Source organism: Micromys minutus (genome assembly GCF_963924665.1).
Source record: "Micromys minutus genome assembly, chromosome: 9".
In the NCBI taxonomy this organism is placed as follows: Eukaryota; Metazoa; Chordata; class Mammalia; order Rodentia; family Muridae; genus Micromys; species Micromys minutus.
The window spans coordinates 67,744,699-67,769,972 of record NC_137978.1 but is presented as its reverse complement, the minus strand read 5'-3'; the positions used below and the strand labels follow the sequence as shown (position 1 = coordinate 67,769,972).

General features: G+C 48.1%; 1 protein-coding gene and 1 pseudogene across 6 annotated transcripts; both read left to right on the top strand.

The window, feature by feature from the left end:
- Nucleotides 1-226: 226 nt before the first annotated feature.
- On the top strand, nucleotides 227-712 carry LOC308423951 (small ribosomal subunit protein eS10-like; annotated as a pseudogene). The gene has a single exon. The product of its transcript is annotated as a small ribosomal subunit protein eS10-like (transcript).
- Nucleotides 713-7,386: 6,674 nt separating this feature from the next.
- SAMD11 (sterile alpha motif domain containing 11) lies at nucleotides 7,387-25,260 on the top strand. 5 transcript variants are annotated; one of them, XR_013975118.1, is made up of 14 exons: nucleotides 7,387-8,213; nucleotides 9,216-9,307; nucleotides 13,181-13,362; nucleotides 13,889-13,939; nucleotides 17,552-17,676; nucleotides 20,423-20,509; nucleotides 20,669-20,803; nucleotides 22,422-22,584; nucleotides 23,446-23,561; nucleotides 23,671-23,749; nucleotides 23,827-24,338; nucleotides 24,500-24,611; nucleotides 24,783-24,893; nucleotides 25,013-25,148. XR_013975118.1 is itself a non-coding variant. In XM_080920722.1 (14 exons), exons 1-14 carry the CDS (start codon nucleotides 7,697-7,699, stop codon nucleotides 25,253-25,255), a joined length of 2,502 nt encoding a protein of 833 aa, XP_080776848.1. In that variant the 5' UTR covers nucleotides 7,387-7,696; the 3' UTR covers nucleotides 25,256-25,260. The 5 variants fall into 5 exon arrangements, 4 of the variants coding, with proteins under 4 accessions (XP_080776848.1, XP_080776847.1, XP_080776850.1 ...); XM_080920722.1 differs by having other exon boundaries at nucleotides 17,585-17,676; nucleotides 24,500-24,621; nucleotides 25,013-25,260; XM_080920721.1 differs by having other exon boundaries at nucleotides 24,500-24,621; nucleotides 25,013-25,260.
- Nucleotides 25,261-25,274: the final 14 nt, after the last annotated feature.

Below are 25,274 nucleotides of genomic sequence, written 5' to 3'. Positions count from 1 at the left end.
GGCTTGCCTTACCCTGGTTTGAACAAAGACCCAGACAGGCTTGAATCCTGCCCTGCCAAACTTTTGTCGAGCCTTATAGCTAGAACTCTCCTTTGAGTTCAACCACAGACCATACCCACCTCAGCCTCTGCATGTCAGAATAAAACAAAAAGCATAGGAACAAAACTTGTGAAAGGTACCAGACTTTTCAGCCTCCACCTCAGACCCTGCAGCCACCGCAATATTGATGTCTAAGAAGAATCAGATTGCCATCTACGAAGTCCTTTTTAAGGAAGGAGTGATGGTTGCCAAAAAAAGATGTCCACATGCCCAAACACCCTGAGCTGGCAGGCAAGAATGTGCCCAGCCTTTATGTCATGAAGGCCATGCAGTCTCTCAAGTATCGAGGCTACGTGAAGGAGCAGTTTGCCTGAGACATTTCTACCTTATGAATGAGGGCATCCAGTATCTCCGAGATTACCTGCACCTACCTCCAGAGATCGTGTCTGCCACCCTGTGCTGCAACCATCCTGAGACTGGCAGGCCTCAGTCCAAAGGTCCAGAGGGTGAGAAGCCTGCAAGATTCACAAGAGAGGAGGCAGACAGAGACACCTACAGAAGGAGTACTGTGCCCACTGGAAATGATAAGAAAGCTGAGGCTGGGGCTGACCCAGGAACTAAATTCCAGTTTAGAGGTGGCTTTGGTTGTGGACATGGTTAGCCACCTCAGTGAAATTGAAGATTATGTTGTATTGAATAAACTTTAAAGAAAAACAAACAGAAAGAGAGAAAGGAAGGAAGGAAGGAAGGAAGGAAGGAAGAAAGAAAGAAAGAAAGAAAGAAAAAAAGAAAAAAAGAAAGAGAAAGAAAGAAAGAAAGAAAGAAAGAAAGAAAGAAAGAAAGAAAGAAAGAAAGAAAGAAAGAAAGAAAGGGAAAGGTACTAGAACCACGGAAAGCTCCTGTTGCCCTACTTGAACCTGCTCTTTGTAGGGGACCAAGGCCTCCAAATAGCATCAGTCCCAAGGTGGGCACTTTCTTTTCAATACCTCCAGATTAGGAGCTGGTCCAGGAAGACAGACAGACGTTCCTTGCAGATATGAAAATTCAAGTATAAGTGCTCTGAGCCCCAACCACTGTGAAGCTAAGTAGCTGGACAACTTGGACAGGGGCCAGTCTGTGAGCTTCTATAATGAGCACATGGTGACAAAAGAGCCCTGTCTTTTACTGAGCAGGTGTGTGCCTGGGCTTTGGGCTTTTACAAATGAAAGGTTTGTTTTCACTTAGCAAGGGTTAGAGGCCCAAGGAACCAGAAGCAAAGCCCTATCCCCCATAGTAGCCACAGCCTCCAACTCTGGGGTTACAGTGTGAGGCTTTAGGATGTTGGCTGGAGTGACAAAGGGTCCCACCCAGAGATTCCAAGACAAGCAGCCACTCAAAGCACACTCTGAGTAGGACCTCTCGCAACCCCTGTCAGACCATGACAGCATGAGCTATGGCAGCCCAAGCGATAAGAAGCTAATAATTTATGTTTCCAGCTCCCACTGCTGGCGCCAAGGGATGGCTGAGCCACAACCTCCCCCTCACTGGAGCAGCTTCAATCCTTTGCTGCACAAATTATTAACGACCAGAAAATGAATGACCATAATCAGATCAGGACTGCCAACACTCTTTATTTCATTTATTTGTATAAATCCTGAAGTCAGGGTAGCCTCCACCCCCACCCCGGTGGCTAAGCGCCCAGGGTATGACAGGTCCATCTCTCTACAACACTCCCATAGTGGTAGAAAGCATAAAAAGGCTAAAGGAGCTAACCTGAACCCACAAAAACCCCATTTGAAGATCAACCCTGAGGATTTGAACCATGTTCAAGCCTGATCTCTAAGCCAAAGATACTGTAGTGTGGAGGTGTGACATCAGAAGAATGGGCTTCCCATCCCAAAGCGACAGACCACCTCAGTACCACTGTCATCTTTATCTTCAACATGAATGGTTATCATCTTAAACAGGATGCCCTAGGGCAGCTCTGACTGTCACCCTGTGACAGTCACAGTTCTCTTCCTGTTTATCCTTTTCTGTATATACCTCTGCAACAGAATCTCACCTGCCCTTCATACTGTCTTCCATTTGAGCAGGAGAAATATGAAAATTTCTGTGCAGCATTACAAATGGAGCCTTTAGTGAGCCTCTCACAGGTCCACTTTCAATATCATTGACCTCATGGAATACTATGGTGTATAAATTTAGATTTGGAGATCAGGGTTAGTATTCCATCATAAATTGGGCTGGCAGACTTCCGATCAACAAAATAAAGCTGTCTTCTTCAAGGCGGTGTTTTATTGGTCTTAACCTCACTGCTGCAACAGGGGCTTGGATGGGGAGTAGAATCTCTGCTCTGGAGACTTCCTCCATTGTAGGGGGATAAATGGTGCTCAGAACAAAAGGGACATAAGTAACAACTACCCAAAGAACAAAAGAAACCTTGATTCCAAAGAAAGTCTTTATTTGAAACCCATGTATGTGCAGACATCTGAGCATGTGCTATGAGCATGTATGCCTTTTCTCCCATTGCAAACTGGTGGAAATCAGACCACAGGCTTCTGTGTACATTTTATGCAAGGCCTCCATGTATCCATTTCTGGAGCTACAACAAAGGTTTCAGAATCTGACTCCAAAATTACATAGCACAGACTTTCTTTCCATTCTTATCCAGTAGTATCAAGGGATGGCCTATTGTGACCCTTGGTACAACACAGAAAAAGAGATGAACTCAGGTGACTTGGTCCTAATACCCAGGTATACCTCACAAGACACCAAGACATAAGCTTACTGCAAAGACACTCACCAGAGAATGGGGCCCATTGGCCATGGGAGCCCACCAGTAGCTCTAGATGGTACCACAATCATGCCAAGTATTATGTTATAAAGTAGTGTGCTCTATGTTATGTCCATATTATGTGTCCTAACTCCATTACTGTCTGTCAAATGCTGTTCTATATCATGTGACTGAATCTTGCCCCAAGACATATGCCACTCTAGGGCAAGGGCACACAGGGAGATCTTTGTTATTCTGGAAGCTATCCTTGGGATGTTGCACCTTGATCATTATATCAGCCTCTCTTGAGTTGATAATGCCTTCCTGTAGGTGGCCATCAGCTTCTTCCTGCTCAGTGGTCATTACTCAGCCAATGCTGTTACCAGGCAACTCTAGCTGGTTTTATCTATTTTGCGGTTCCATTGTCCTGAGTTTTGCTTTTTAGAGCCCCAGAAAGCAAAACTGCCACACAAACTTACTGTACACAGGGAAGCCAATGGTAGATGAAACTTTGTTGGCATCAAGAGACCTCAATCAAGCATCTAAAACTTGGGATACAGCATTGTAGTCCAATCTGGTTTTCTCTTAGCCATATTCTTGCATGCTTTATCAGAGCACACAGAAAAGAGTGCCATACATACCCCATACACCACACCCCTGAATTACAAACCTAGATAGTGTCTACTAATAGCAAGGATGTCAAACCTGACAATGCCAAAATTTTCTCCCAAGTATGTATGTCTCTTTGATGAAGAGGGTACCTATAACCAAAGTCTTAATAATATTCTGGAGGCATAAAGGTATGTAATATCCCACTAGGACACGCATCTGAAGAAGAGATTAGGTAGGCAATGGGATTACCACAACACTAGAAAAGCTGCCATAAGGCAGGGGCTACCCCATCTCTATGGTAGCTAGAAACAGGTATCTCTGCCCTGTTCAGGGGGAGGGGCTGAGCATCCAAATCAAATGAGGACAGAAGATCCCTGCCAAGAATACTAGATCAAGATCTAGGAATTGTGTTGGGTCACTGCATGTGTCAACATACATGAACATAGTGGTGAATGTCAATGAATAGATAACAACAGTTTGGGTCTGCATGCCCCTGTATGCACCTACTAGAGTGTATCTGGCAAGGCAATGCTTCCCACACATCCACATGTGTGGTACCAGTCTGAGTTTAGGCTCATCTCCATTTCTTTGGGTGAAAAAAGGTTAAGGTCGGTAGATAGCCCAGACTCAGAAACATCTCCTTTCTCCTGAGAGACATAACATGGCCTATAGCCAGCTCATAGCAAGCCCCAGGCAAAGCATGTCCCAGCAGGGCAGCTCCTCTGTAACTGACCAGGACCAGAAGCAGACATAATCCTGCAGGGTCTGACCCTTTGCAAAAATGTCTAAGGAAGCATCAGCTAATTTACCACTAACCTCTAATCTTGAAAGTTAACCCTTCCTAGGACGTCCAACAGCACAATTAATTAGATGCATAGATCAAACATGCTGTCTTGGCAGAAAAACATGTAGAACAAAGTTTATCTGGTACTAGTGATTACAGGTCTGGTATTTTGTGTACATGTTTTGTTTTACGTGCGATTTGTCTATGCTGTTTGTGATGAAACCGACCACTTTGTGTGGACACTTGAGGGTTACCTATGCACTGTGCACCATTATGCACATTCAAGTTCAGGAACTTTCAAAGCAGTAATGTAGATGCAGGTTGAGACCCACCTTATGTTTACTGTGTGCTTTAAACATGCATATATTTACTGGTGGTTAAATATGTGTGTAAACAGGTATGCTTCTTCGTAGCTCTGTGTCCACTGAGATGTACATCTGTGAACCTACAGCTCTGAGCTTGTGTGTCTCTATGCTCTGGGAGGGTCCAGACCTGCATGGTATGCATCCTTATTACCATAAGCAGGCAGACAGCTGGGGTGATGAACTAAGATCTTATTCATAGTACCTCCTCTGATCATCTCCATAGTCTCAGACATTTCTCTTCTTACATCTGAACCTCTAGTTCCCTCTTTCAAGGAACTGTACCACATCTGGGCTTGGTAAACATACAATTGATGGGAAGATGAGTAAAGGGGCTCTGAGAGAGAGGCAATCTTAAATTGACAGGCAAGGCTTCTTGGGACAGAGGAGTCTATGACCAGAACAAGCCCCTCTATATATCTCAGGTCACAGCCACCAGGGTTATTTATGACTCTCCTCCCCCTCCTACAGTGGCACTCTAGCTTCAGCCTGAAGCAGAGGGCCCCAAACAGGGGGGCCGGGAGCAGCGACCAGGCCATGCCAAAGGCAGTGGGTGGGACCTCGGGTGGAGGAGGGGTTGTAGTGTAGATGTAGGCTGCCTGGATGATTCTGATACCCAAACTATTTCCTTCTAGGCTCTGTTCTATTCTGAGGAGTACAGAGGAAGGTGTGTCCCAGGTATTCCAGACTAGGATACAGGTACAGCAAGTATAATGTCTTCAAAAAGAAGCCTGATACATGGACAATGATCTCCATCCCAGGAGTAGATTGAAAGAGATGTCCTTGTCAAGTCCTGGAACAGCACAGTGGACAAAGGGAAGGGTCTTCCAGCCTTGGACCTAAGCCAGGGTCTTTCTTTTCAGGAAAAGAAAAGTACTAGTGTTCCAGGTGTGACAAGACTGGCATGAGATTAGGCTGAGTGTTTTGGGCAACTGCCTACACACACACACACACACACACACACACACACACCAAGCAGTAGCTTTCTCAGATCTAAGTCTGTGCTTTCCAAATACACAGAAGGTCTCAAATCCCAAACTTCTGTACACCCGTACAGATTAAAATGAGAAGCTCTAGGCTGAGGGAATGTCTTTGGCAAAATTGAGGGTTATGTCCAGACAGTGAACACACTTGGCCTTCACTAGGAGCCCTGACAGTGTCTCCATGTGTGCCACAACTATTCATCAATGTGATGGACTCTCAAAAGCAAAGGATCACAGGCAGCAGCAATATGCATTAGACATTGAAACATCATACTTTAGACAAGACACAGGCCATAGAGAGAGAGGAGGAAGGCTTACTGTCTGTCACACTTGATGTCAGGGACATGCTAATGTCCAGAATCCAGGCAGAATAATGAAGCCAAATTTGGTGAAGAAAAGAGTGGCCACCCACTTCCATCTACCACTGAGACTTCAACAGATCAATAACTATTTCTAATAATTATTATTAGAAATAATAATTATTTCTAATAATGTGAAAAATAACATTATTAGAAAGAGTGCAAGGGCTGTCTAGACTCCTAGCACATCCCTCATATGAACAGATCATGTGCAGATCTCACTCTCCAAGTCAACTTGGGAATGGCTGATGAATAAAGCAGGCCTATGGTTAGTGGGGAAAGAAGAATTACCACAGTAACCAGCTTCATACCAGTGGGTTATGGGTCACTAGGAGAAGTGGCAGGAGGCACTGTTTCCTCTCTTCCAGGCCCTACCTTGAAAGAGGTGTTTGTACAGATAAGCTTTCCAGCTCAGCCCCCCAGGACAAAGTCAGAGGATGCCAGGTACATTTCAGGGGGCAGGGGAAAACAAAGGGCCACTTTCCAGTGCACCCAACGTGGCACATCAACAGATATACTCCTCTTATAAGCTAATAACAAGATGTCTCAGTTTCTCTTCATACTTACCTTGATTCTATACAAATATGGGACAGAAGAGGTCAGGAACCAGTCATGCAGCTAGCTAATCTGCTTCCTTCAAGATACCAAGGTGAACACAGATGTGGGGCAGATTCCTCTTTCCCAGGTTTAGGACTCTTGGGAATAAAAGTATGTTGGTGTGCACACTTGTTGACCCAACTGCTATGACCACCTACTACCACCCTGATTTTATTAAGTCCTCCTCCTCCTATTCCATGTCTCTGACTCTGCTTGCCCTGGAGGTAAGCATCAAATTCTAAACAGATATGTATCAACCAAATGCAAAATGAGAAAATCTGCAATGTGATCAAGTGAGAAATGGATTAGTGAAAAAAAAAAAAAAAACTGACAGAGAAGTTTTGCTGTTCTTATAAACAAACTCATACCCTCCACAATCCACAACCCAGACCCTACAGATGCAGAGACAGTCTGAGGGGGAAGGGCAGCAGAGAGGAAAAGGGACCATTCCAGCTCCATTTCAGCGAAAGGCCTATCCTTCAAGCTACCCCACTTTCCCTTAGGCTCACAGTTGGGGTCTTGCACTCAGCACCCGCACCCTAGGGTCTCCTTTCCTCCACCCCACTAGGGAAAAGCTAGGGGCTGTAGCCCTGTCCCGCGATCTTCACACCATCAGGGTCCAGTCGGCCTTCACGCACCCCCCGCCGGAGCCCACGCCCGACCGCCGCGCCAGGGCGGTTAAAACGGGCCAAGTTGTGGCGGCAGCAGTGGCGGCGGCGGCGGCGGCGGCGGCGGCGGCGGCGGCGGCGGCGAGTCTTCCAAGTCCTACAGTCAAAGCGGGTGTGCGCCGGGGCAGCTGTGGGGCGGGGAAAGGCGGGGCTGCGGCTTAGAACGCCCGGCTGAACTACTAGCAGGACTGACGAATCTGCAACTTCTCACTGCGAGGCTCAGCACGGATCTAAGGCAAGGACTGACCCTGAGCGCGAGTGCAGTTGGACTTGAGACGCTCTGCAGAAACCTAAAACCCGGAGCTACGCCCCAGGTTCTTAGGCAGTTCCACGAGCACCATGCATCAGGCGGTTGAAGCCAAGCTAACCATCCAGACAAGCTAACCGTTCAGCAAGGCGGCTGCACCAGTTGCGAGCACTGAAGCACAGTAGCCGGTCGAGTGAGTGCATAGTCAGGCTCCATCCAGGGCTTCCCTGACCAAGACCCAACTCCAACCAAAATAAATTGAGCAATCAACAGAAAACCTCCATCTGAGTGCCATGCCAGCAGTGAAAAAAGAGCTCCCGGGCCGAGAGGACCTGGCCCTGGCCCTGGCTACCTTCCACCCGACACTGACCGCACTGCCGCTGCCACCACTGCCCTCCTACTTAGCGCCACTGCCCGCTGAAGCCACCCTGCCCTCGGTCGCTTCCCTGCCCGCCTCAGCCTCCGGCTACGAGGCACTATTGGCTCCTTCTCTCTGCCCCCCGCGCGCTTACCTAAACCTGCATGAGGCCGCGCCTCATCTCTACTTGCCCAGAGACCCGCTGGCCTTCCAGTACTTCTCAACCACCGCAGCCCCGGCACCGGATTTCCAGCCGCTGATAGACAATGGTGAGCCGTGTATCGAGGTGGAGTGCGGTGACAATCGAGCGCTGCTCTACGTACGAAAACTCTGCCAGGGCAGCAAAGGCCCGTCCATCCGCCACAGGGGCGAGTGGCTCACACCCAACGAGTTCCAATTCGTCAGCGGCCGCGAGACGGCCAAGGATTGGAAGCGCAGCATCCGCCACAAAGGTGCGGTCGCGATCCCTAGGTTCCCCAGGTTCCTCATTCTGACACCTGGGACACCCAGCATTAGCCGAGAGGAGGCGCTGCGGTTACAGGGCTGGCCGGGGGGGGGAGGGGATATCCTTCTCCCCCACCCCAACCTGTCCACCAACCCACGCACAAGCGACTTAGTGTAGCCTCTGCGATCCCTTCAGCCCAGGCGACAGCGCACTGTGGTTCTGGGTTATCCACGAACCCGCAGATTCCTAGCTCAGAACGTCCGAATGGCCTGAAGGCTAGGGAAGTTTACGGGAATTCCGAAGAGGCGGTGGGAGGGACGCCTTTTCTCTACTGGCGCTGAGCCAGCTGTTCCTGGCAGGAGCGGTGGGGCGCACTTGCGACAAGGGTGCGCTATTGGAGTGCGCGCTACTAGAGACTGTGTGGGCAGGTGGGGGGCAGCGGAACCTAACTTCATTGGCCATACTGCCAGCCAAAGCCTGTTGGACTGTGAGTCCAAAGGTGCGATGTGGAGGCTCCTGAACTAGATGCAGTAAGTGCTGTGGCTGGAGTTAAAAAGTAAGGGACCAGATTGCGTTCGGTTTAGGGGGTCACGCCCCCCCATGAGGCCTGCCTCTTCCTGCAAGGAAGGGAATGTAGAAGCAGGCCAAATTATCTCCACAGCTCTTACCTCATCTGAGGCTCAACTCACTTAGCCCCCACTAAGCTAGGTTCCCTTGGGACCAGCTTGGAGAAGTTGGAGCACTGGAAGATGGCTACTGATGTGTGGGGGAAGGGGGGAGTACTGCCTTCATTAGGCGAATCTGTGTTTCAGAGACCCCGCATTTCCTAAGCAGTCTCCGAAAGGGTGGAACAGAATTGCGTGTGAGAGGTTGAACAGTGGTGGATCTGAGAGATCATTATGAATTTCATGTGCCTTGTGGGTAGGAGGGAGGTCTGGCCTTGCCAATGACTATGCTCCTAAAAAGGATGCTAATGCTACCTGCACCTGCCCTCTCCCTCTCCTGACAGGGAAAAGCCTGAAGACACTAATGTCCAAGGGGATCCTACAAGTGCATCCCCCAATCTGCGATTGTCCAGGCTGTAGAATATCTTCGCCTGTGGTGAGATATGGGATAAGTTGAGCTTGTTGGGCAGAAGGGCTGGGTTTCTGCTTCAAAACTGGTGACTATGTTGTTTGGGACTGAGAATCCTAACTTCAGCCATACAGACAAGCTAGAGGAACCTGAGAAAGGTAAATAGAGCGGTTGGTTACTTTGCACTCTCCCACACTGTACATTAAAAAGGGAAGGGATCCCAGGTGCAGAAGCCCCTCCCAGATTGTATACAGGGTAAGTGTGTGTGTTTAAAGATGTATTTATATGTTTACGTCTGTTGGCATGTATGTGTGTACAGCACATGCATGTCTAGTGCCTATGAACCAGAAGAGGGTGTCAGATGCCTTGCAACTAGAATTACATACAGTATTAAGGAGCCATGTAGATGCTTAGAAACAGAACCTCTGTCCTCTGCAAGAGCAGCAAGTATTCTTAAATACTGAGGCACCTATCTCCAGTTCCTCTACCTCTTCTTTGGGACTGTTTCTACTTAGATCATAGGAATGGTTCATAGTTTTGTTCCTGGATCATGTGATTCAACTTAAGCTTTTAGAACTCTCTTGACCCAGATCTGGAGTTTACCAAAACTGGGACATCTGGGAGTGATGCTGATTGTGTGGTTGTACTCATTCTGAGTCATGACAATACTGTCTTGCTTTAACTGTGATCTGGAGTAGTCCCAGGCTTGAGTGTGAGCAACCTGGGGTACTGATCTGGAATCCTGCTGAGCATGGGCCTAGATGTCTGAGAGACCCAAGAGAATAGCCTGGTCAGGGAAGAATCTTTGTTGTATCTACTGAGCTGAAGTTGGGGACTGGTTACAGATTCCCACCAAAAGTAGACAATGTATGGATATGAAGAACAAGAGAGATTAGGAATCAAGCATCCAAGAAGGGTCTGAGGAATTCATCTGAAAAAGAGGTTATCTCAAGAGAGGGACTAAGTTAAAGAAACTGAGGAAGGGCAGTAGGGGTCATTGTGCTGAACTAGGGCTGTATCTGGCTTTACCCAGCATCCCCTCTGCAGGGTCAGAGTGAGACAGAGATGCTCTAATAGGACCCAATTGACCACCTTAAGTTTGTTTTATTTGGGCTAGTAGTGGGGTATCCTCATGGGTTGGGTTCTTCGTGGGCCCTGACAGGTACACTGGAAACCACAAACTCATTCATGTGGAGCAGGTAAAGAGGATCCACATGCCTACCCCACCAGATCTAACATAGGCCAACAGCCTCAGCCAACACACATACTAGGTTTACACAACATGTAGGTTGAATACAGACATCATCAGCTACCGGGACGAAATTTCTCTACTGTGCATCCTGCAGATAGCTGGTGCAAGAGAGGCTTATAGGACTGTTTTCTGTTTGGGTGGGAGGAACCATGCTACTTACAAACCAATGCCCATTGAGCAACCACCTAAGACTGGGAAATAAGTAGCCAGGTCCTTCCCTCACTTTAAGTGGGACTGAGAAGAATGGGCCTACTGCTTATCTAGGGCCCCCAATCCCTACCATGCATGGGGGATAGCTCCAACCTGAGGCCACCTTTCTAATCCTTCTTAGAAAAACCTTTTTCACACTGCAGCTCATTCCCTAACCACACAATCAGGACCACATATATGTATCAATATCACAGATATTCCAATAGTTGAACATAGTGTACACATAAATCAGAGTCCCTAAACAATGACACTCTATGATAAGGACCAGATCTTAGTTAGGAGTCAAGATTTCAGTTCTGTTAAGTAGTAGGGTTGGCTAACATTTCTAGTATATAAGGGAAGCTATGTCCTTGGGTGATATCAGGATGTTCATCTGAATCCTTGGTACCATTTGTCATGGGTCATCCTCAAAGTACCACCCAAGATCAACCCCTAATACCCTTAGAGTGTGGAGGGGGCAGATAGGTAGGTTCCTGTGCCCAGCTGTGTATACCATGAGGCCAAGGCTAGCAATAGTAGGCTGGCTCTGGCTCCTTTTCAAGTGGCAGTCTCATGGCTCTTGAGTGTCTTTCTTCCCATTTTATGGAAAGCAGAAAGAAATTTGTTTCTTTTTCTTATCTAGAGACAAGCAAGAGTTCATAGAAATGATTCCCCAATCCTGTGTGATAACAGATACCTGGGACACAAGCCTGATAGATATGGTGTCTGTAGGATGAATTATGGACTGGTTTATAGGGTCTGTAGGATGAAGCCCAGCCATTATGAAACAGCTTTCCCACTGCAGCCTTACCTTCACATTGCTGTTCCTAGAATAGTGCAGAACAAAAACCAGATAGATCTTAAATGAGGCCATAAAAATAACACTCTTGTCCTAAGGCCAACCCCCAGGCCATAAGGATTCATACCACTAACTTTGTACTACAGGGTCCATATTACCTACTCTGGAAAATATCCTAGTGCAGGCCTTAGAAGATTCCTGAGTGAAGATGAAGCAGAGACTATGGCTCCCAGAGCCCAAGTGAGACACTGTTCAGCTAGACAAGCCATTTATCTGGAAGTTATAACCATTCGATGTCTGCAGAGGCACCTCTATATTGGAGGACATGTCTGAGGGGAGCAGCTCAAATGTGTACTGGATAACTTAGGAACAGGATTCTCTTTTCTCCTTCCTCAAAAAGGTTAAGATTCCCTGAGCTCATGAGTGTGATGAGGATCTCTCCTTCTGGCAATGTCAAGGGGTAAGAATGTCAGAGGAGATCTTGGAGACTGGAAAAGGAGATGGAATTGGACATTTTCGTTGTTGGTGGTGGAGATGGTGGTGGTAGTGGTGGTGGGTTTTTATTTTGTTTTGTTTTGTTGGATTTTTGTTTTGTTTTTGAAGTTAGGGCTTTTCTGTGTAGCCCTGGCTGCCATGAAACTCACCTTGTAGACCAGACTGGCCTTGAGCTCAGAAATCCACCTGCCTCTGCCTCCCAAGTGCCTGTATTAAAAGCATGCACCACTACCACCCAGCAGAATTGGATATTCTTAAGGCTTGTACCATCCAGAGCCAGTGGCCTAATATTAAATTTAAAAAATCCTTCCCACATACTATAAAATAACCAGTAATTTCCTTCTTTCTCCTGGGAACATAAAGCCTTTAGGATACAGGAAGAATAGAGAAAACTGGAGCACTCGATTATGCTGCTCTGTACAGTTTTCAACATGTGTTCACTGGTACATGTAACTGACCTGAGTACATGCCTATGTACAGAGGCCCAGCACAAGAACCCACAGCTCTGCACTATTAGACCAGGAATGCAAGGGAAAGAAAAAAATTCTTACGAAAATTTGTGCCAAGCAGGATAAATAGGACAAAGGCTCTGGAGTCCTCTTCAGCTGTCCTAGAAACTCTAGGCCTTCAGTTTGCAAGGGACCAGCAGCTCAGGAAGTCACCAGTTCCTCTAAGTCCCAGGCATAAGCTTCAGCTTGTCCCTAAGGTGGGCTCTGTATAGCACTAACAACATGGAAAGAGAAATGTTGGTTGTATCTGAAAGGTAGAGCACTCGCCTAGCATACCCAATATCTCAGAAACAGGGGCTGGGGGTGGGGGGAGAGAAATGACTGCTATTGATGGTTTTGTTTGTCAACATTGACAATGGAGAGAGAGAGGATGGAACTAGAACCCTGCCCCTGATTGCATACAGATCCCAGAAGATTCCAGAATCCATGAAGGGAACTGGGTTAAGAGGCATCCTCTAGAATGTGAAAGGTGGGATTTTACCATGTATGGTAAGCCATCACACAGTTTGAAGCTACAGAGAATTAGACAGGAGCATGTGGGTCCTATACTACCATCCTTGTGAGCTGATTTACAGCAATGGGACTTCTGCACCTTAACCCAGGTCATGGAGGCTGAGAACCTGGCCTAACCTAACCTCCTCTTCCAACCTTCTCAGAACCGTGGACGACTGGCTGACAAGAGAACAGTCACTTTGCCCCCTACACATGCCCTAAAGAAAGAAAGAACACCCAGTTTCTCAGCCAGTGATGGTGATAGTGATGGAAGTGGCCCAGCCTGTGGGCAGCAGTTGAGCCTGAAACAGGAAGATGACCCACATATCCATATCATGAAGAGAAGGTACTTGTTCCATGGCCAGGGCAGGAGGCCCTATGGGGGTAAGGCATCAAAGTCAAGGGTCTGAAAACACTGTGAAAGGCAAGTCAAGCAGAAACCTTTCTTGACATATCATCCAGGCATTTTATGTCTGTGCAGAGGTCACTTTTAGGGTTAGGGTTAGTGGCAGTAGGGCCTGGAGGGTGTGGATGCTCCAAGTCTGTCTCAGGTGGCTACTGTGAGGTTTCTTCTTGTGGTCACAACACCGGGTGAAGCAGTCCTAACAACTAGATTCAGTACAATAAGCACAATGCAAAGGAAGTCTGTAGCAAGGCTACTTTGGGTACCTAGGGTGAAGTGAGGTCAAGACTGTTGTCCTTATTTATTTTCTGGTAAAACCAGAAGCTAACTCTAGCCTGGCCAGTGAGAACTGCAGCACATGAAACACTGCCCTAACCACAGGTCTAGCTGCTAGAACAAGATTCATGTACATCCTTCTCTCCAGGTGTATTTCTGGAGTCCTGCTGACCCTCTGTTTTCCCCCTTTTAGAATCCACACCCACTGGGATGTGAATATTTCCTTCAGAGAAACATCCTGCAGGTAAGAATCCAAGTTTGTGAGACATCTACACACACATCACAAGCAACAGGAAATTTTATTGCTTTACTTCCCCTTGGGCCTGTTTATTAGCTCTACACTTCCTGCCTTTTCTCCCTCCTCTGCCTATGGACCCCTTTCTTATTCATTATCTTAGCCAATATGGACCAATGTGATCTGAGATTTTCTATGGCCTTTTGCACAACCTGGAAGGTGGGTAGTAGGATCCTACCTACACTGACCCTGATGGGACTGTCTATTTGTACCCACTTTCTCAAAGACTGAAACTGTAATAGTCTCAGATATCCCTCCCAGAGATGTTCCAGGAGATAAGAATGGTGGTGTATGAGTAGCATCTTGAAGGATTCACTAGAGCAAAGAGTGTATGCAAAGCTGTGTTAGAATGAAGGAAGAGGCAATGGTGGCACACTCAGGATGCAGAGGCAAACACTGAGTTTGAGGAGAGTCTGGTCTACAGAGTGAGTTCAAGGACAGCCAGGACTCCACAGAGAGACCCTGTCTCAAAAAACCAAACCAAAACAAAACAAAAAAGAAGGAACGGAGGGAGGGAGAAGGGAAGGGAAGGAGGGAGGGAGGGAGGGAGGGAGAAGATACGAGCCACAGGTCCGGCCAAGTGAAGGCTAAAGAGCTGGGCCTTGAATGCTGGACATGTTGGGTTTTGTCCTCAAGAAAGAAGGCACAGAAAGCTCTCCACCAAGGAAATGTGTTTTGAAAAGATCCTTTTGGAGGAACCCCTGCTTATCAGGTCAGGTGTTTTCTTGGGACTACATGAATTCATGATATGGAAGCATGGTAGAAGCTGCAAATGCAGGATGTAGCAAAGAAATGAAAATGAAGTCACCAGGTAAGGAAGCTGGAGTGTTGGGAAGATCCAGTTAGTCTTCCAGTTCTTGAGTAAGCATGGTCAGCTGTAGCTTCTGTTTAGTGGGGTCTAGTCTTCTTGCAGGGTCTCCCGGGGAATACATCATCAAAAAAAAGTCCATCCAGAAAAGACTAGCTTCCTATGGTCAGAGCCATATTTGAGGTGTCTGTCTTGGCTTCTTGTCAGATGTGTTATTACTTGTGTTATTGACAACACCTGCATCCTGGGGTTGAATTACTATAAAAACATCTTTAAACTTATTTCCACTTCATTTTGGAGTTGCCAGCTAAACTGATCATTTTTAATGAACCATTATGAACACTGATGACATTTTATGAGTCTTTAACTTTACATGATGCATGATACATTTTTTAGTAAGGGTGGTAGGAAAGCTGGTGGCTATGCTTCTCCATGAGCAGTTCTTAACTCTGGTGGCCCTCCCCATATTCACCAGGCTGTGAGGATGTGCCCATACAGGTTTGTCACAGTGCCAATAGCTGCAGTCTGGTACCCCTCAAGAAGGCCTTAGTCCCAAGAGCCAGAATTATACCAAAATAAAGGGAAGAAAATAGCAGGCCAAAGGATACTGACAACCTTTAGCTTACTTACTGGTGGATCTGGTGTCTAGAAAGGAAGGTCTGCAGGTGACCAAGACCAGCTAGCTGCTTTGTGCTACCTTCACCTGGCTCTTTGTTCTGCCTTGTTGACCTGCCTACTCTTTCTCCTGTCTATGAATCTCTCTCTCTCTCTCTCTCTCTCTCTCTCTCTCTCTCTCTCTCTCTCTCTCTCTCTCTGTGTGTGTGTGTGTGTGTGTGTGTGTGTGTGTGTATGTGTGTGCCTGATCCACCTGTCTGTTCACTTTATTTCCACTGATCCACCTGTCCATCTGTCTTTGGTCCACTGATAATCCTTGAAGTGAAACTTCCTTCCTGCTTGGATCAAGCAGAGAGCCCTAACTTCCCCTTCTGCCTGTGAACCCTTGGGCAACACAGCCTCTGGCACTTCAGAGTTCCTAAATTGACCGGGAAGGGAACTAATCTGAATTTCATGATAACACCAAAGAAACAGGGTGGAGATCCCAGAAGGCATGCTAAACCAATCTTTTTCTCTTTCTGGTCTCATGATCCTCCCCCGGTAGCATTTTGGCTCTTCCATGACCATCCATCTCTTCATCTATGCTTCAACCTCCTGAGATAGTCAGGGCTTGGTCCATGTAACATGTGGTAGGGTGCAGTGGGATACAGAGGGAGTACTGTAGCTTCAAGAACCCAATGCCATGATGCTAAGGAAATAATTAATGCCTCTCCAGACATGTATATGTGGAATTTTTTCAGATCTATATAAAATCAGTATAATTTTTTTTATTGAATGGGCAAGCTATAGGAACAGGTTTTCAGAACTGGGTCACTGTTGGGCCCATATAACAAACTACCAAGGCAGAATGAGAGATGGATGCCTCAAGTTCAAGTTCTGTTCTGACCAGGTTTCACATGGAATCATGTTATCCACAGCCTAGTGACTCTGATGTCACCAGGCTTTTCAAAATAGAGGTCCAGGTAGGAGATCTTACTTTCTTTCTGTGGGCCAGGCTGTGTTCACAGAAAACAGACTTTCTGCCTCCCTCTCTAGAGAAACTGGTTCACCTTCTAACCAGGAGATCCCTATCAGTCACTCTGAAGCTACTGCAGCCTGCACCTGGTTAGCTCACAACTCCCTCATGCTGAGATAGCATTTCTCTTTGACACCCCGACACTGATGAGGATGCAGGGGATGAGTCTCATGCCAATTAATCCTATAAAGGACTTATACCCCCACCTGCCCTCTGGGCCTGTAGTGCTGGGGTGGGGAGAACACCACATCTGGGCCTCTTGGCTGGGCCCCTCTGGGGTGTCTGCTGATGAAACTTATCTGCTTAGGTGCAGCCCTGGATTAGACCTGCTCCAGTCACCCTGGACAGGGGCCAGAAGCTATTTAATGAGGTTTAGAGTTGATTCCTAGGTCACTTCATAGACGCTCTGCCAGAATCCAAGGCTGCTCTGTCACAGGTGGGCAACGGAGGGCATGTGCTGAGTGCTGAGCACCACTGTTCCTGCCCTGGCTTTTGCTTCCTGTTTCTCCCTTCGCTACTGATGTGGGTGTGCTTACAGAACTTCAGGGTAAGGTATCCCCACTCACACATCCTCTCCTCTATGGGGTTCTGTGAAGGAAGATTCAGCTGACTCAGCAGGAAGGAGAAACACAGAAGAAGAAAAAAGGAGTTAAATGATGTTATAGCAAGCCAAAAGGGCCTGAACCCACCCATGGATGGTGTGTCACCTAGGCCTGCTAGCACTCTGTTAATGAGCATGAGTCTTGTCAGCTAAAGAAAGAGCTCTGGTCAGAACTTCAGTGTACTTAAAGAACGAAGAACTAGGAAATATTTGCCATGTTCTTGCTGCCAAAGCTGGCAGTATGTTTGACAGCTAACCTTCTCTGCAGGCTGCCCTCAAAGGCAGGGCAGGGCAGAGCAGAGCAGGGCATACTTTGCAAAGAAGCTGAAGGGGCTGCCTTAGAACTGTGATCAGGGTCTGTTTAGTAGGCATGCACATGTGCTCTGTCACTTGTCAGAGCTGTACACCTGGCTTTGCATACCTAGTGCAAATTGTCCATGAGTCATGCACCCTCATGCTAACTATGTGCCAGACTCCCAACCCATGAGGCAGCTTATGGCCTGGCCTCTTGCTCTGCTGCAGCCAGGACAACAACCTCCCCACCCTTATATCCAGTGTACATCGAAGCCGCTGCCTCGTTATGCCTGAGCATTCAAGACACTGTGACTTCCAGAGAAGCAACGTGGAAATTGGCCTTGGACCAGGAGGTGAGGAATCCAAGAGATATCAAGGGTAAAGTGGAACTATGGGGCCACAGCAATCCTGACTAAAGACAGCCTACTGTCCTCCCCAAGTCTCTGATCAGCAGCTCTGGGCCCTGAGCACTTTGGCTGGCCGCCAGAGGCCAGCAGAGGAGGGGGGAGGTGTGAGGCTGGCTTTCCCCTGGGGCTACATGTGATGGTAATTGTGTTAATCCAGCCAGCCCGGCAGACAGAGCTGCAACAGAGGCTGCTCCATTATGGCTTTTACTGGAGAGCTTTTAGAGTGGTTGAGATTCACCACCCTTTCCTCAAAGGGACAGATATGCAAGTCTCTCCTAAGGTCAGAACTGCCTGCTGCAGAATGGCTCACGTAGCAGCTTGTTCTGCCAACCTGGGATCCTGAACCTGAGCAAAGTGAGCAAAGTGTATACATTAGGGTTCCCAGGACTACTGAAGAAGCCACAGGAGTTCATGGCACTCCAGGAAAAAGCAGGCCGTAAGGCTTCAGTGAGGGCAGGCCTGAGTTTCGGGGGCTTTGAGGGGCCTTTCTGTTCTTGATGGGATGTGTCTGATAGTGGCTGCAGTGCTTAGAAAGGCTGGGTGGGTGTGGTTCATATCCATATCAAAGTGGGCATCCTATTCAAAGCCTCATGTACTTAGAAGGCTTTGTGGGCTGCTAGGGGACTGCTTCTGGAACAGCTGAGACCCAGTGGAGGCCCAAGCCTGAAGGAAGCAGCTGAGCAAGCAGCTGATAAAATCTAATTGCTCCATTGATTGGGTAGAGCCAAGGGAGTCAGTAATGATTGAGATATTCTGAGCTCACAGGCCCTCCCCTGTACCGCTCATGGAGAGACCTCCTTGGATGCACAAAAGTGTGCGTGTACTTCCTCCCAGAGTCATGATGATGCTTGTTGTGTTTTCTGTGTACCACACACACATTTCTCTGTGATGTTTAATCATCTGTCTGGCTACTTCTCCTTTTGCACTGCATGCAGAGGTTCATACTATGCATAAATGTGGGAATATATTGTCCCCAGGTTTCACACACACATTCTTTTAAGGTCTTGTCCCTACTTCCTGGGAGCTTTCTTTCAGTCCTTGTAGGTGTTCATTACTCCACTGTACCGCTGCTCCCTGGACCAGAGAGAACCATAGGGCTTACAGCAGGTTTTATAATTTTGTGCATCTTCCTATTACACATCAGGCAGTTACAGTGACTGCCTGATGTTAGCAGTGCCCTGGTGTGCTGAGAGTGAAAGTGGCTTTATTGTCTGCCACAGGACTGAGTCTTATTTAAGGTGCCTCTACTTCATGATCATCTCCACCAGACTGTTACCCAAACTCCAGGAATAGAAAGACTCTCTCTCTCTCACTCCCTCCCTCCCTCTCCTTTGTGGGTAGCCACTTTTAAAGTGGGAACAGACTGCTGTGAAAAGAGCTCTTGCCTAATCCTTAAGGGGATCTGTGGGTTGGGACAAGAACAACAGGTACAAAGTGAGTGAGACCAGGCCACACAGACCTAAGGGACCATCCTCCCTGTCTAGATCAGCAGTGCTGCTCCTTCTGCCCCATTGGTCTCTGATATACTATTGGTGGCCCCAAGCAAAGCCAGATACCCATCATTTATCTGCTGGATCCATCTGCCTTGAAATATTATGGGTGGAACCCTTGTCCAAAGAGGTGCTCTCTTTCTCTGGGGCAGAGGCTGAGATGGCCTACTAAGACTAACAGCAATGAGGTAGTTGAGATCAATAACTTATTAGCACCATTCTGTCAGCCATAATGTGGAGATTGATCAGTGCTTTTGCTGCCACACTTCCCCAATCTGATTTTTTAAAAAATGACAGATTAAGAAACTTTTTAAAATGGAATTCAGTTCTGGTGCTGGTACCACCAGCTTTGGGGGAGAATGGGCACACATGTAGAAGCAGCAGAATTGTCCCCTAGCTGGTGAGGATAAGGAGAGCAGAGACAGAAACCTTAGCTTGAAGCCATGATGGCATGATATGTTCAGCAAAGACCCTAGCCTCAGGGCAGGAGCTCAAGAGGAAGCTGGGCAGCAGTGTTTAGGCTGGTCTGGAATTGGGTCAATTAATGCCTAAGGTTTGGCATGTGGGGGTATAATCTCTGAGGATATTGTAAGCAGAGGCTGGGCCTGGCCTCATAAAAGCATAGTGCATATGGCTATGCACTATGGAGTGAGTTGCTTAGGAGTCCATCAAGAGCCCAGAACCTAGATATGTAGGTGGGCAAATACCACCAAGGAGAAAGACAAGAACTTCCTTTCTGAGTCAGAGTGTAGAAAAGTTACATGGGGAAGAACTTGAGCTTCTGGTGGCGGGGCTGTGAAGAGCCAGAATGAAGTAGATTAGGATTTGAAGTATGCTTTCTGAAGTTGCCTCTACAACACCTGTACAATGGTCAACCCTATTCATGGAGGCAAAGGCAGGCCACTCAGTTTCCCCAAGAAGTGGCTGGGGAAGCACATAAGCTTCCAAGAGACTGGTGAAACACTGATGTGGAGTTCTCATCCTATTTACATGCCCAAGGCCAGCATCAGGATTGCAGTGTCCTTACTATACTCTGCATCTACCTGTCATAGTGTTCTCTAGCCTGGGATACCAGATTGGACAGGGTCTTTAACTGCCAGGGAGAACATAGTGGTGGTTGGGGTTCCAAACTGAGCTAAGGCAGAAATGGCCTTCTCTGCAGGCCATGAGGCACTGGGTGGGGTTCACTCTATTCTCTGCAGGTGACCTGTTGGGCAAGAGGCTGAGCTGCCCCTATATTACCAGTGACTGTTCTTCAGAGAAGAAGGCCCGAAGCAAGGCCCCCCAAGGTGAAGGCCCGACTCAGGAAAGGGAGGCAGGTCACAGGAAAAGGGAGCAAGCATCGAGTTCCTTTATGCTGAAGGGCTCCCCAGACCTTGGGTGAAAACCATAAAAAGGGAAGGCCTTTCCCTTTCCCCTTGGCCCTCATCATGTGCTCTGTCCAACAGAGACTTTGCTGATTCCAGAGCTGGAGTCGTCAATGGCCCCTGAGGACCACTACCATCAGCTTATGTCAGCCCTGAGTGAGGCTGGTCCCTTTGAGGAAACTCAACGTCTCTACCACTTGGGTATCCCCAGCCAGGGTATGTGCCACCCCCGCCCCTCCAACTTCAAATGTGCCAACTCTGTTACCTTTCCATCCTGTATACTAAGCTTACCCCAAGAAAAGAATCTGGATATTTGAAGGTCAGCATCAAGACCAGTATTGGATACATAAAAAGGCTTCCAGATAGTGATACAGCCTAACTGCCTCACTGTTCTCAGTCCTCTACTGCTTATCCCTGATGAAAGCCCAGGTGAGGGTGGGACAGAAGAATTTATTCGCCTGTTCTTTGTTGAAGAAATGTGGACTCAGGCCTATGCTAGGATCTCCTCACTCCCAGAACAGTCAGTGCAACAACATGAATCTGTGGTACTGTTGATATTGTGTTAGACTTTACTGGTCTGTTTTGTTGTCATATGGGGAGGAGGGCATGGCAGAAATAGGAACCTCTGTCAAAGTGGGGATGTGACCACTAGTGCCTCAGGTTGCTTGAGGGAATCCAAGCTTTGAGGCACTATCCTTGCTACCTAGAAATTGTAAGACACCCTGTGCAGCTACAGCACTGGGGAAATCTTGTCTTTTCTGGCAGAAGTGGCTGGGGGCTCAGGGAAAGGAATAGGATTTACGATTCTTACAGAAGGCACTGTCCCCTAGGGCAGCTCAGGCACCAAGAGCCTAAATAATTCACTCAATGTTAATAATTTAAAATTCTTTCTTTTTAATTGCTTCCCTAGCTCTGCTGGCCTGTGCAGGAGACTGTCCAAGCAAGCTGGTTGTCAATCACCATTGCATGGAGCATGACTGGGGTAGACTGGGTTTATTAGGCTCTAGGGTTTGGCTTCAGGCCCTAGCTAGACCCACCTCCCTTTTTCAGTTACTTCATTTATAAACAGGCAGCAGCCAAGTTGTAGAGAAGTTGAGCTTGAAGGGGCTAGAAGCCCTCTCTTCCTAAATGAATGGGGTTAGGGATAAACATATCACAACCATGCTATACTGTGACTATGTGTTACTGCTAGTTACTGGTATCTGCTATTATTAACTATGTATGCTATGAATTGCTTTATGGGGGTGACAAGTCCTTCCTGTTCTTGCCTCCTGTCTAGAAAGGAGTTACCAGGGTAACCTTCTGTTTGAGGTCCCCTCCTAATCGATGGACTCTTGTCCCACTCACCTACTTGGAACCACCTCTGACCTTGTGAAGGTTCAAATCACATTAGCACCAATACTCTATATATTGGAGCCCTTCTTTCCAAGCTCATTTTGGTTACTGATTGATTTACTCCTTTCCAAGTTCACCTGCCCAGTTGCACCCAGTAGGTCCTGTTGCAAACTGCCTTCCCTGCTGATCCTCCTCAGCCTGTGCACAAAACTGGGATCAGGACATGTGAGAGTCTCCTCCTCCCATTCTGTTCTTTTCCATGAGTACACTGTAGCTGTCTCCAGACACATCAAAAGAAAACTTCAGATCATATTTGTGGTTGCTGGGAATTGAACTCAGGACCTCTGGAAAAGCAGCTAGTGCTCTTAACCACGGAGCCATTTCTCCAGCCCTCCTATTATGGGCTTACCTTCACTGGGTCATTGCCTTGCTCACCAAGATAGAAAGCAGAAATCCTAGGGGAGCTTATCTGGATCACTGCTATCACCTGCCTTCCCAGATCTGTTAAGGGTACGGCAGGACGTGGCAACTGCAACACTGAGAAGTCCCAGTAGCTTGGAAGTACACCTGCCTTCATCTACAGCAGGCCATCGGAGGAAGCAAGGCCTACTTCAGCACCGGGAGGGAACAGTTCCAGCTGCTACCACATCCTTCTCTGAAAGGTACTAAGATGGTATTTCAGCAAGGCCCCATATTTTGTGTTACTTGAGAAGGCCAATCCTTTCTTTCCTTCGAGTCCTCCATCACATATACGGATACTGCATTCACCATGTTCGAGGTCCACTGCAGGAAGCTCCTAAAACCACCTGTCCTAAGCAAAGACCCAAGAAAATATTTTTGGGAGCAAAATATGCAGGAATGCCAAGGGCCATTACAATGTTTTTTGAGCATCTCTTACTATCCCAGCCTAGCAGAGGTGCCCTGAGAGAGCAGAGGCCCTCCCCTCACAGGTGGTAATGGTGGTATGTTGAGGAAGGCAAGGAATAACCCATTTATCGTCTGGAATTCCCACCAGCTAAAGTTAAGGATACACACCCCCTCCACCCTCACCCTGCTCTAACTCCACAGAGACATCAGAGATGTTCACAGTACAAACTGTCTACACAACAGACTGGTTAAACTAAGGGAAGCACTGGGTAGGGGCCCCAGGTTTCCCAAACATACCCTATCTCAACCTGCCACTGACTGCATCTGCCACACTACAAATTGTGGCTAATTGCCCTGTCCTATGCCCCTCCCCTCACTGCTCAGGATGAGAGATATCCCTCACCCCAGTAATTACCGATTCAGTGTGGCCCACAGGGTCATCCCCTCTGTGCTGACAGGGAAATTAATTGGAGCTGTTTGCTTGGAACACGCGCATGCGTGTGCGTGTGTATACAAGCTGAAGCCATAACCAGCAACTCAACAACCACCCAAGGGGTAGGCAATTAGAGGGGTCAGCAGGGGTGCACCCAGAGCACAGGAAAGGGGGGTGTGCACAGATGGAACCAGGCATGTGCTCATTATTCCGCTGTCCACAGGGAGCTGTCACAGCCACCCCCTTTGCTGTCGCCCCAGAATACCCCCCACATCACAATGGGCTCCCATCTCCGGCCTCCTTTTTTGGGGATGCCCACAGCTCTGTGTCAGACCCCAGGTGAGAAAGTCGGGTATGTAAACTGTTTGTATCCATATAAGGCTCTTTAGGCAGATAGATACAAGTAGTGTAGAACATCCAGCTTCAACAGCCCTGTTTCCTCTCCCAGGTTACAGCTTCCTACCCTCTGCCCAGGCTGAGATGTTTGCACGGCAGCAGGAGCTTCTACGGAAGCAGAGCTTGGCTCGGTAAGCACCTGGAAGACCAGTGGGAGCAGTTTTAAGTACGCCCAGGCTGACTCCCACTGTCTGTCCTTTTGGTCCAGGCTGGAGATGTCTGAGTTGCTCAGGCAGAAAGAACTGGGCAGTGCTCACCGGCCACAGCTACTGGCACCAGAGGTGGCCTTGCATATCCCTGAGGGTCTCGACGAGCTCCAGCGACGTGGCTCCATGCTGGTTTTGAAACACAGCTCAGCACCACTACTGGCCCTGCCACCCCAGGGACCCCCAGGCCCAGGACCCCCTATCTCAGCCAAGGGGTCTGCCCGAAGCCGATCCCAAAAGGGGAGTCTTGGTGCTGCTTCAGCCCAGCCCAGCGAACCTAAGGAGACAACAGGGGCTGGCCTCTGGGCTCAAGATGTCTCTGAGGAGCCATCCAAGGACTCAGATGGAGAGGACCCTGAGATAGCAGCTGCCAGGGGAGGGGCCTCTACTCCCAGCCAAGTCCCAGCAGGAGGGACCAGAGCAGAAGGAAAGGGGCTTCTATCAGGGTCCACACTGCCCCCTCCACTGCCCCTGGGATTCCCCTGTGGGGCAGTCAGCCCCTACTTCCACACAGGTGGGCAACCTCTAGCCACCCATTGATAGGGGGTTCCATGGGGAGAAAAATCCTGTCATTGAGCCAAGGACTTTAAACAATTAAGAGAAAGGTCAGCCAATGGAGAAGAAGGAAAAGAAATAGAAAAGCCCAAGCCCTAGTGACATTCTTTCTATCTCCAGGTACCATGGGGGGACTCTTCACTGATGAGGAGACCACAGCCCCTGAGGATGTCAACAAGTGGACTGTAGATGATGTCTGCAACTTCGTGGGGGGCCTTTCTGGCTGTGGCGAGTATGCCAGGGTGAGGGGAGTGGCAGGTCCCTAGGGCTAGGCCAAGAGGCCCAGTTCTGGGCAATGTCCCAGTCTCTACAACCTACGAAAAAGGACTTTCCTTTTGTGGAGTTATTTTTCCATTAAAAACATACCATACAACTCTACTCTATGGGCCTAACTTGTCTCCAGGTATTCAGAGAACAAGGAATAGATGGAGAAACTTTGCCTCTACTGACAGAAGAGCACCTTCTGAACACCATGGGACTGAAGCTAGGGCCTGCCCTCAAGATCAGGGCACAAGTAAGTATGTCCAGTGCTTTGAATTAATTTAGAGATGGCATAAGGATTCTTTGCACCTGCAGTCATTTTCCTATGCCCCTTTACCTAGCAGGTATTCACCCAGCTTCATCTCTTTGTAGGTGGCCAAACGTCTGGGCCGTGTCTTCTACATGGCCAGCTTCCCTGTGGCCCTGCCACTGCAGCCACCAAGCCTGCAAGCACCTGAGCCCAGCCCAGGACATCAACCTCTGTCCCCAGCAACCACCACATCCCCATACGAAGGGACTCACTTGCCCACAGGCCAAGCCTCACCTAAGAAGGAGAATGGGTTAGGGACCATTGCTCTGCTCCCAGGGACCCCAGATTCTTCTCAGCTTCTCTAATGATCTAGTAGGTAACCAT